The 11962-nt window shown below is 41.8% G+C and overlaps 1 protein-coding gene across 1 annotated transcript in view; it reads left to right on the top strand.

Moving 5' to 3' along the window:
- Positions 1-11962, top strand: part of PDE4C (phosphodiesterase 4C) — a 130560-nt gene that overhangs the window by 84744 nt on the left and 33854 nt on the right. The window contains 1 exon segment of the mRNA XM_029282978.1: positions 11194-11385. Coding sequence (XP_029138811.1) covers positions 11194-11385 — 192 coding nt within the window.

Raw genomic sequence — 11962 nt, 5'->3', positions numbered from 1 at the left:
CCCCCTGCTCAGGCAGGAAACCCTATACCATTTCGGACAAATGGCTGTCCAGTCTCTTCTTAAAAACTTCCAGTGTTGGAGCATTCACCACTTCTGGAGGCAGGTTGTTCCACTGGTTAATTGTTCTCACTGTCAGGAAGTTTCTCCTTAGTTCTAGATTGCTTCTCTCCTTGATTAGTTTCCATCCGTTGCTTCTTGTTCTGCCTTCAGGCACTTTGGAAAATAGCTTGACTCCCTCTTCTTTGTGGCAGCCCCTGAGATATTGGAACACTGCTATCATGTAAACTAGACATACCCAATCCTAGCAACCGTTCCTTATATGTTTTAGCCTCCAGTCCCCTAATCATCTTTGTTGCTCTTCTCTGTACTCTTTCTAGAGTCTCAACATCTTTTCTAGAGTCTCAACATTTCTCAGAGTTATGTGGAATAATTATTATTAAGAAATAAAAGGTGACTACAGGTAATCCTCGACTTACAATCATTCGTTTGGTGACCAGTCAAAGTTACAACATCAGGAAAAAAGTTATTTGTGACTGTTTTTCACACTTACGACCATTGCAGCATCCCCTTGGTCATATGATCAAAATTCAGATGCTTGGCAGTTGGTTCATATTTATGACGGTCGCAGTGTCCTGGAATTCTATGATCCTCTTTTCTGATCTTCTAAGAAGCAAAGTCAATGAGGAAACCACATTCGCCTAATAAACATGTTACTAACTTAACCCTGAATTGATTCACTTAACAGCTGTGGCAAGAAAGGTTGTAAAATGGGGCAAAATTCACTTAACAACTATCTTGCTTAGCAACATGAATTTGGGGCTCAATTGTGGTTGTAAGTTGAGGACTACCTGGTTGAGCATAGTATGAGACAGGATACTGCCAGGGTTAGCAACAAGATCCTGGACTAGATTTGACCCTATCACCCTACTCTGATTAACAGCAGCCATGTTAAAAGCACACCACCAAGCGATGCCACATTTCTGAGATCCAGAAAGTCTTTGTTGGATCCACTCTTTCTCTCTCTCTCTCTCTTTTCGACTCTTTCCTTTTTCATTGAGCTGAGTCTCAACAAGACTGCAGATTTCTGCAAAAAATCTGAAGCGGTTACAAACCAGAACATGAGCAGAGTGCCTTTTTCCTTGAGGCCAGCTGGTCCCCCTGTGCTATTGGGGGAGCAAAGGAGGGGCAGGAAGGAGCAAAGACCTTTCTGTTCAGGGCAGTCAGGGCCCAACGTAGCCATCATCTGGACTCATTCATTCAGGAACCGGGTCTGACATTTCAGTGTGGCGAGAGAGCGACGCAAGAAGCTCCCATCGCTTGGTTAGTCATCAGGATGAATTGTTCATCCAGAAGATTTTGATCCACAATGAAGGCTTTGTCCATGTTGTGCCACTGGGAGAAATGAACCAGAAACAAAACAACAACCAGTTTTAAATGGAGTGGTTATTTGTATTTCTTCTTCTTTTTCTGTTTCCTCCTCCTTTTTTTTTTTTTTTGCATTTACATTCATTCAAAAAAAACCACCGTCTTTTGGAAACAAACTTCTGTCAGAGTAGATAGAAAGAAGGGCCTCTGCCCCCCATACTTAGGAGTGGGGGGGCCAGTCTGAAACATATCCTGGCATTTCCAGAGTGTTCCCCCAGACCCAAAGGCACTTCACGATCCAGTTTCAGGCTTGTACTCCAGAAACAATTGACTGATTATCTCACACTGCTGGGCTTCAGCACTGACGTGAGCTGGAACAAGCTGTTGAAAGGGTACCCATTGTTCCATACTCAAATGCATTTCATCGGAATGGGAGGCTGTCGGTGGTTATGGGGGGTTGATATGGGGATCTGGATATACTGTACAGAATCCCTTGGGGTTTAGGCACATCTGTGGCTTGCCAAGAGGATGTGGACACATCCTCCAGAGGCCCTTCTACACTGGGAATATCCCTGGTAAGATTAATTCAAATGCTATCTGGAACCTTTGAAGGGTCCTTTCAGCCCACCAATTCTCCTCCTCTCTGCAGTCCAGTTCTGGCTTTTGAGAAAACTGCATCTGGGTTGCCAAAGCACTGATCTCTCAAAGCTGTAATCCAGGGGTGTCAAACTCAATTTCATTGAGGGCCACATCAGCATTGCAGTTGCCCTGGGGGGGGGAGCGGGTGTGTGTGGCCAGGGTGGGTGTGATCTACTGGGTGGGCGTGGATGGAGTGGGTGTGGCCTACTGGGTGGGCATGGCCAGCTCTACATCATTTGCGTCAAGGGTGCCTGTGGGGGTCTGGGCAGGAGTGGGACAGATCTGAGGGTCTCTGGCAGAAGGGGGTGGGACCGGGGCAAGCACCAAGGCATGGTCCATTTCTTCATTCCTCACAAAGGGTGACACTTCCCAGCATGCACCCAGGGGGCTGGTTCCTCGCTGTTTCTAGACGGCCTTTTGGAGCTAAGACTGAATGCATTTCAGCATAGATGGCCACCACAAAATTGTACATTGGCTCCCTCCTGGCTGGCCTGGGCCAGGGCCAAGGCAGCGGGGGCCGTTCCCTCACTGTTTCCAGGATGGCTTCGCGGGCCACATGAAACCACTTCGCAGGCCGCATCTGTTTGACATGTCTGCTATAATCGAATGAAAATGTCCTAGGAAGTATATGACAAAGGGAGAAACTGCTCAGAGTTTGCCGAACTATGAACTTCAGATCCACCTCGCTAGCAGTGAGAAAGATGGGGGATCTAGGCGAGTACCATCTGGGGGGGGGGTGGACACAGTGCTCTCCCTCTCACGTACTGCCTGGTGTTTGGGGCTATCTAAGTAGACTTCAGAGTGGTCAGCTGCTTTTCGCTCTTCTCCTGAACCCCAATGGGGAAAAGTTAATAAAATATCCAATTCTCACTTAACGAGGAAGTTTGGGTGGGTTAATCTTCTGGGGAGGAAGAGCGAGTAGCCCTAGGGGTCTAATTATTGGAGGAGAGAGGCTGGCAACTGTGTCTTCTGCAATTCTACTACTTTTAGACACTTGTGTTCCACAAAGTCTTCTGAAAACAGAAGATAAAAGATGTTAAAAAGTTAAGGAGCATTGGGAGAGGACAGCCAATTCTCTTTATCGATTTAAGGACAGATACAGGCCAGCTGCAGAATCCAGCAGGAAAGAGAGGGAGTGAAAAGACAAGGTGGGTAAAAAAGGGGTGACTTTGTTAAGTTCTGCTTGTTTCTGAATTTTTCATTCTCTTTTTAATCTTGGGCTTGAATTATGTTAGAAGGTAGTTTTCTTTAACCATAAACCATGCAAATATCTGGGACTGAAGTACTTACTGTATAATCCTTAGTTGTGGTGTTGGATGGGTGATGACAGTTGTAGTCCAATATTTTTGAAAGTTGCAACTTTGAAGAAAGATGCTGCTAGCTAGAGAAGTTAGGAAATGCAGTCCAGCCCATCTGAAGGACTGTTAAAAAGGAATACTGAGTTCCTGAACTAAATGTTTAATCAATAGAACTTTTTTGAATTGACAAAAATGGGAAGTAGTTTGATTTCTTGTTGCTAAAGATGCCAGCTAGCAAGGTTTTATTTTCCTGTTTTAGATTTGAGAAAAACAAAAACAAAAGTTAAAATATTTCGGACCTGTGATGCGACACCCAGAAAAATACGGCATACTCCATTTAATCCTCCAGGGAAAGATTGAAGGCAAACGAGGTCCGGGCAGAAGAAGAACATCATGGCTTCAAAATCTAAGGGACTGGTTTGGACAAAACTCAGCAGCACTTTTTCATACGGCTGCTGATAAAAACAGGATCGCCAACATGATCGCCAATGTCCGATAACGGATATGGCACAAGAAGAAGTATGTGTGTGTGCCAGTGCCCATGATGCCAATATGGAAATATATCAGTGTTTCTTAACCTTTGCAACTTTAATATGTGTAGATTTCAACTCCCAGAATTCTGGCTGGGGAATTCTGGGAGTTGAAGTCCACACATCTTAAAGTTGCCAATGTAGAGAAACACTGCTCTATACAGTATTCAGGGCAGTGTGTCTTTTAATACCAGTTGCTGAGAAGAACTACCTGGGAAAGTTGTTCTCTTTATGACCAGCCAACGCATTTCCTGAAGCTGTTTGGTTGATCCTCAGGATAAACAGAGCACTGGATTAAACGGCCCTCAGCCTGATCCAGCAAATTCTCAGGTTCCCATAAAAGATTCAGATCAACTGATAACTAAAAGCAATGTCTTCAAAGTGATCAGCAATGACTGGTAAGACTAGAACTTCCCTATTCAGAAGCAGCCTACCTCTGAGTATCAGCTTCTGGGTGAGAAGGAAGTTGTTTACCTTAGCCCTGCTTGAATATGTTCAACCAAGGAAGAGAAAGTGGGTAAATTATATTAATTCTGATGCAGCACAGCTCTTTTGTTTTTTTATAAATGGTAATGATGATGATGATGATGATGATGATGATGATGATGATGATGATGATGATGATGATGATGGAAGAGACCTTGGAGGTCATCTAGTCCAACCCCCTGCTCAGGCAGGAAACCCTATACCATTTCAGACAAATGGCTTTCCAGTCTCTTCTTTAAAAACCTCCAGTGTTGAAGCATTCACCACTTTTGGAGGCAGGTGGTTCCACTGGTTAATTGTTCTAACTGTCAGGAAGTTTCTCCTTAGTTCTAGGTTGCTTCTCTCCTTGATTAGTTTCCATCCATTGCTTCTCGTCCTGCCTTCAGGCGCTTTGCAAAGTAGCTTGACTCCCTCTTCTTTGTGGCAGCCCCTGAGATACTGGAACACTGCTATCATGTCCCCCCCTCGCCCTTCTCTTCGTTAAACTAGACATACCCAATTCCAGCAACCATTCCTTTTATGTGGTTCTCATGCTGTCCAGCCAGGGTTTGGTTCTGAGGAATGTTGTGAGGTAAGCAAAGATGCCTCAGGAACTCTCTCTGGACTTTAACCTCATGGCATCTTGATGACCTCTTTCCCTACTTAATTGGCTAAGGTTATTCAGCACATATGAAATACTTTCTGGAGTTTTCCGGAACTCATTGTATGTATGCTCCTCGTGATCCTTCCAAGAACCCTATAAAACAGACAGGCTGGTTTTTATTGCAAAGGTGAGGCTGAGGAAGTGGCTGCTGGCCTGACTTGTGTTCCTCTGGTTGAGTTCATGGCAGAAGTGAGCTTCAGAGAAGAGGTGAGATGATAAACATCTTGATTTGCAGCTCAGTCTGTGGGCTGTGTTGCAATGCTAAGCTCTGTCCCATCCTTTGAGCCGTTAGGCAGTTTGAGTTTCACGAGAACGAATTTATTCCAAGGCTGGATGGAATGACCTCCAAATGTCCTCAATGAGAAGTTTCCTCGGATTCATGATGTCTATAACACCTGTGATTCTTGGCATGCAGCCTCTTCCCCACTGCCTTCTTTTTCCTACTCCCTGGTGGGGCACACACTTTTTTTCTCACGGCATCATGGAAACAGGACAAGAGCCAAGATGCATAAGTAATCCTGGCGAGTCGAGACAGTTACATTGGACAGAATCAAAGACTTAAAAATGTTGGGGGGAGAGAATTGGGGAGGAAGCTAAAATGTGTGTAAAAATTAGGGGAAAAATATATGACTGTTACACAAAGAAATAGGGGAAAAGAAGCATTTCTCTCTCAGTAATGCTAGTGCTATGAGTTGTTTAGTGAAGGGCTTCGCTGAATGATGTAGAGAACTCATTGCCATAAAACACAGTGATTATGTTAGAGCTTCAGCCAAGACTTGGTAATAAATAACAGAATAATAGAGTTGGAAGGGACCTTTGAGATCTTCTAGTCCAACCTGCATGAGCAGGACACCCTATAGCATTTCAAATAAATGGTTGACCAATTCTTCTGAAAAAACTCCAATGATGGAGCACCCACAACTTCTGAAGGCAAGCTGTTCCACTGATTCATTCTAACTTTCTTCTTAGTTTTACGTTGGTTCCCTCCCTGATTAGTTTCCATCCATTGCTTCTTGTTCTGCCTTCAGGTGCTTTGGAGAATAGGTTGACCCCCTCATCTTTGTGGAAGCCCTTTACAAATGTATCTTTGTTTACAAACTCTAACCTGCATTTGGGAACCTGTCCAAACAATCTAGGACGAGGCTGGAATTGATAGGTTATTCTTATTTCAGATACAAGAAGCCCTAATAATGAAGAAGGGCAACTACTGCAGAACAAAGCCACCAGGCCTTCTGGTTTAAATCTTGAATTTCATTCACCCAAGCCTATGTAATATAAAGAGCTCTTCCTGCTCATTTCTCAGCCTTAGATCTGGATGACATCTGCACCATGTTTTAATAATGGATCTGTCTGGACTTATTCTCTTCGTTCGTGCTCCTGCCAGCTTAAGCCCTTGTCAACTCAAAAGAATCAGATTTGTGGAACTGAAAGGGACCACAAAGAATATTAAATCCAATCCTCAGGACCATCTGGTTCAACTCCAGTTGAAACCAGTCTTGGAGATTTCCTCCTTCATATGAATATATCTGCCAAAAAGGGCCAAGAGAAATAATTTTTTTTTGCTATCCACTGATTATTAAAATTGCTTATAAAATAAGGTGTCCCATTTATTTGCAATGATGATCTCCATATTGTCAGACTGAACAGACAAAAAACATGTGGAGTTACTTCTGAGTAGTTTCTTTATTGTTCATCTACAGACAGAACCTTGCCAGACTAAAACCATGATCTGCATAACTATAGATATAGCCTGTGAACCGTTAGGGAGAGTAATTTTTTCCCTCTTCCTGCCAACCAGACATTCTGAGCTAGAAAGAAGCCCTTCCTTCCTGGTACTCCAGACTACATTCCACTACAATCTGCACATATCAAACCTTTCAGAATAACAGAGTTTGAAGAGATCTTGGAGGTCTTCTAGTCTAACCCCCTGGTCTTGCAGGAAACCCTATAATATTTCAGACAAATGGTTGTCCAATCTCTTCTTAAAACCCTCCAGTCTTGGAGCACCCACAGCTTCTGGAGGCAAGCTGTTCCACTGGATAATTGTTCTGTCAGGAAATTTCTCCTTAGTTCTAGGTTGCTTCTCTCCTTGGTTAATTTCCACCCATTGTTTCTTGTTCTTCACAAACAAGCTCCATTCTTTTTAAATCTCTCTAGGTAGCTGCTTTGCTCATTTCAGGTGGTTCAGTGATTCCTCACGGAGAGACCAGCCTCTCTTTCAAATCTCAGAATCTGATACATTGATAGTCCAAGAGGTCTTCCAACTTCCCATTAGAGGAAAGTTCTGCCCTTTAACATTAACTTAGCTTACCTGTCAAACCCAGAAATTAAAATAAAACACAACTGTGCATGCAAATCCCAACATCCCCCAATTTAAAAAATGTAGAAAAAGAAGTTGGGGGGGAGAGAAAAAAAGTTCTTTATGACCCAGGCATAAACAAAATGTCCTTTAAAAACTAAAACTTTAATTTTTAATACATATAGACAAGAAAAACCAAATGCACAGGTACAGTATAGGTGGTACCTGACTCAGCAGTAGTAACTGTGAGAGGGACCTCGGAGTCCTAGTGGACAATCACCTAAATATGAGCCAGCAGTGTGCTGCAGCTGCCAAAAAGGCCAACATAGTGCTAGGCTGCATTAACAGGGATAGAATCAAGATCACATGAAGTGTTAGTACTCTACAATGCCTTGGTAAGGCCACACATGGAATACTGCATCCAGTTTTGGTCACCACGATGTAAAAAAGATGTTGAGACTCTATAAATAGAGTACAGAGAAGAGCAACAAAGATGATTAGGGGACTGGAAGCTAAAACAGATAAGGAACAGTTGCTGGAATTGGGTATGTCTAGTTTAATGAAGAGAAGGACGAGGGGGGACATGATAGCAGTGTTCCAATATCTCAGGGGCTGCCACAAAGAAGAGGGAGTCCAGCTATTCTCCAAAGCACCTGAAGGCAGGACAAGAAGCAACGGATGGAAACTAATCAAGGAGAGAAGCAACCTAGAACTAAGGAGAAACTTCCTGACAGTTGGAACAATTAATCAGTGGAGCAACCTGCCTCCAGAAGTTGTGAATGCTCCAACAGTTTTTAAGAGACTGGACAGCCATTTGTTTGAAATGGTATCAGGTTTCCTGCCTGAGCAGGGGGTTGGATTAGAAGACCTTCAAGGTCCCTTCCAACTCTTATTTTTATTATTACATCTCTCCATGCATCTCATACCACCGTGTTATGGCAAAGTAAGCCTATACAGTAGGATGAAATACTGATCTCAAAACTACTGTCCTAGAAGCCCTCTGTATCTATACATCCTAGCTCTGCCTCTTGCTTTGGTGATAGTGCTATCATTACCTTCAGTATCCTCCAGAGCAACCTCTCACTTTTTATTCTCCCCCTAATGTTGGAGTGTGCTTGACAAAGATGATTATTGCAACCTTTGTTGCTTTATTGGCAAATAAGGAACAAAAGGGAAACAAAATAAAATAAAGTCAATAGCACCACATTCTGGTCTTCTTGTGTTGTGGCTAGAAGAATCAATCTTTTTTCTGTCCCTCCTTCAGAAGACAGACCAATCTCACAAGAGAGAAATAAAATTAAATTTTATTAAAAAGAAAAGCAAATGTAAAAATCCCCTTTTAGCTGTATATATGTGCAAAAATATTCAGTAGCAAAAGAGATAAAAATGTAGGGCTGTTCAATCCTCAGCAATTGTAAAGAATAAGCCCTCTAAAATAAAACTAAGAAAGGTATTATGTGGACTTTGGAGTATAGAAACTGATTTGTTAGTGATTACTTTGCAAATATAAGCCCAGACAACATGCTGTTTACCAAATATTAAGGTGTTTGTTAAAAAATCAATAAAATATATATTTTTTAAAAAATAAACTAAGAAGGAAAATATAAGAGCATAACATTGATCTGCTCCACTATAAAGCAATTGCAAATTGCATAAAACACACAAATTACTGGTTTTACACAAAGAACATCAATACAAGAGACAAAATATTAGACTTTAATACTGTTGAACACGGTAACAAAAATTAAACTTAAGGTGCAATTCCAATTAGACTTGTTATCTATTTCTTAGGATCATCTAATGCTTGAGGCTAGAGTCTTAACCGCTTGGACCTTTTCCAGCATTTTGTGGATTTTCCTTTAATGCTTGCTCAGGAAGATGCTACTTTTCTTCTTTTCCTGGTCTACATATTTAGCTTTTTCTATTATTACAAAAGATAATAGTTTTTCTTTATGGCAGAAAGGGAGATCTCCCTGCATACCTAACCTTCAGCCTTACCTCATTCTGGAAGATCCTGCTTGACAAGGGAATGGGTATTTCCTTCTAGTTAACAGTTGTTGTTCTTATGAAAGCCAAGGGGTATTGCAAAAGATGTGATTATCATTGGTTGAATAAGCCAAATAGATAAGTTCACTGAAAAAGTTGAACTATCATATATAGTTTACAAGCCATAATAATTTAATCCGTACAACCATGCACTGAAAGCAAATAAGACACAGTATGGCTTAGCAGTAAATGTGAAGCTGATTGGTAGGTTAAGATGGCGGAGTGGACGAGCAAAGAATTTTTAAAAGTTGGCAAAGCAGCAGTTGATTTAGCACTCGGTTTGCCTTTGGCCAGAGGTTCATAAACTTTGTAATCCTGCTGTCATCTCAAATAATAAATGATTTTGTGTGATACTTCACCTGAATAAAACTAAGTACAGGTAATCCTTGAGTTATGACCGTAATGGAGCCTGCCCATGACAATCATAAATCATGACGATCAGAAAATGTGACCAGACCAGTTTTTGCAACCTTTTTGCAGTGGTCATTAATTGAGTGCGGTAATCATAAAGTAAATGCAACAATTGTAAAGCGAATGCAGTAATCATTAAATGAACCAATGGTTTGCTATGGGGATTTTTTTGCTGAAAATTGGGAGTACTGTAACTGCCGGTTTTCAGCAAAAACATCATAAAGGATGGTCATGTGACCATGGGACACTACAAATGACCATAGATGTTGCCAGAGTGCCTGAAGCGCAGTCATGTGATCACGGGAGAACAGAATTTGGTTGTACCTTCTGGGAGGTCCATCAGAACTTCAAATGGTTGTTAAACAACTGGTCATAAATCAAGGAGTACCTGTAATAGATTTTAGTGGTTTATTGCTGTGGATTTGGGTGCTTCCTTAGCAGCTACTGTATTTCAGTTTTGTGTTTTATTGTGCTTTATTGTTGTTTCTAACTTGCTTTTTGTTGCACAGAGTCAAAACATCAAGTGATGGTTATACAAATTGAATGAACAAATTAAACTGCTCTCTGGTTTTCTCCATGAAGTTTTAGAGCACCAAATGTCCCTCTCAAAATCTTACAGGTGCCAAATATTAGCTAAAGTGGCATACTAAGAACCATCATCCCATGATCATCCTGTGAATGACTATAGGTAAAGATCATCAGCCTCTAATCTCCTTCCAGAAAGTAAAATTTAGGCAATTCTTGAATTTTCTTACTGTTCAGCAGTAGGGTGCATTCATATGTATGTGTGTTTGCAGTTATGGAAGGTTTATTTATTAAATTGATATGCGGCCCCTCTCACTATTGAGATGTTTAGTAGTCACTCACTATTAAGCAACTAGTAGTCCTTTTTTTACAGATTGTCCTCAATTTACAATTGTAACTGAGCCCCAAATTATGGTCATAAGTGCAAGTCGTTAAGCAGGTTCCCACATGACCACACCTGAATTTACAACCTTTTTGTGGCAGTCATTAAGCAAATGCAATGGATGTACAGCGAACATCACAGTCATTAAGCAGAGTCTGTGACTTTTAAGTGAATTCACAGTCTGCAATGCGTAGTTTTTGACAGAAACTGGAGTAAATATCAGTTTCCCGCAAAAAAAAAAAATTAGAGTCATGTGACTATGGGATGCTGCAAGCAGCCATAAATGCAGGCTATTTGCCAAATGCCCAAAATGTGATCAGATGACTGGGAGGAGAGGTTGGCCTTTGGAATTTTAAGTCCAAAGGAGGTCTGTTGTAACTTTGATCAATTGCTAAGCGAGCAGTCATAAGTTGAGGACTACCTGTAATTTCATTGGAGGCTTAGTCTGTTATGAGCCATGACTGCCATCTTCTTTAAAAATAAAATGTTCCTTTCAACAGGAAAAGACTGAGCAAAGCGACTGGAGCAATTGCTTTACATTTTGGCTTTCTCTTTTTGTCTTTCTACAGCTTTGATGTCGAGAATGGCTTCTCTCCAGGACGAAGTCCCCTTGATTCCCAGGCCAATCTGGGTCTGGGACTTGTTTTACAAGGCACAACACCCCACAGCCAACGTCGGGAGTCCTTCCTCTACCGATCGGATAGCGACTATGACCTCTCCCCCAAAGCCATGTCCCGCAATTCTTCCGTCAGCAGTGACATGTAAGCAGAGAGGGCAAGGGTTGGGTCAAACACACGGGTAACCCTGATACATTTTTCTGTCTTTTACTAGAAGAAAGTAAGACTCATAAAAATCACACAAAGACCATTTCTTTCTTTTCCACCTTTGACATCTTCTGTTATGGGGAGTTTCTTGATGCTTCTCTTCTGGCTGTAAAACCAGAGCCACACTAATCAGTGTTGTGTCCCAGGGACAACATTGTGTCTTAGGATGTTTGCAGTCTAGCTGCTCAAAGACTAGTGGCCAGTCTGGCTGAGATTAAAGAAAGATCACAGAAGAATGCCGTTTCTTCAGAATTCTTGTATTTGCAACCAGAACAGCCCTCCTCAGCTTTTACATTTGAGAACAATCCCTTATCAGGTTCGGTGGATTTCCATGTAAGGCAGTGAGACAGAGCCTTATAAAATGGGTGCAGTGCAGATTCTGACCCAAGTTTCTGTTTTCACCTGGGATATGTTGAAAGGCCTGCCATAGTGTGGAAAGTTCCAAGGCCACCTATATATTCCAAAGCAGTTACTCTAGATCCGTGGTGGTGAACCTATGGCATGCATGCCACAG

The sequence above is a fragment of the Protobothrops mucrosquamatus genome, unplaced genomic scaffold, assembly GCF_001527695.2.
Source record: "Protobothrops mucrosquamatus isolate PMUCROS unplaced genomic scaffold, P.Mucros_1.0 scaffold6, whole genome shotgun sequence".
Taxonomy (NCBI): domain Eukaryota; kingdom Metazoa; phylum Chordata; class Lepidosauria; order Squamata; family Viperidae; genus Protobothrops; species Protobothrops mucrosquamatus.
The sequence above is the reverse complement of the archived record's forward strand: the minus strand, read 5'-3'. Positions and strand labels throughout refer to the sequence as shown.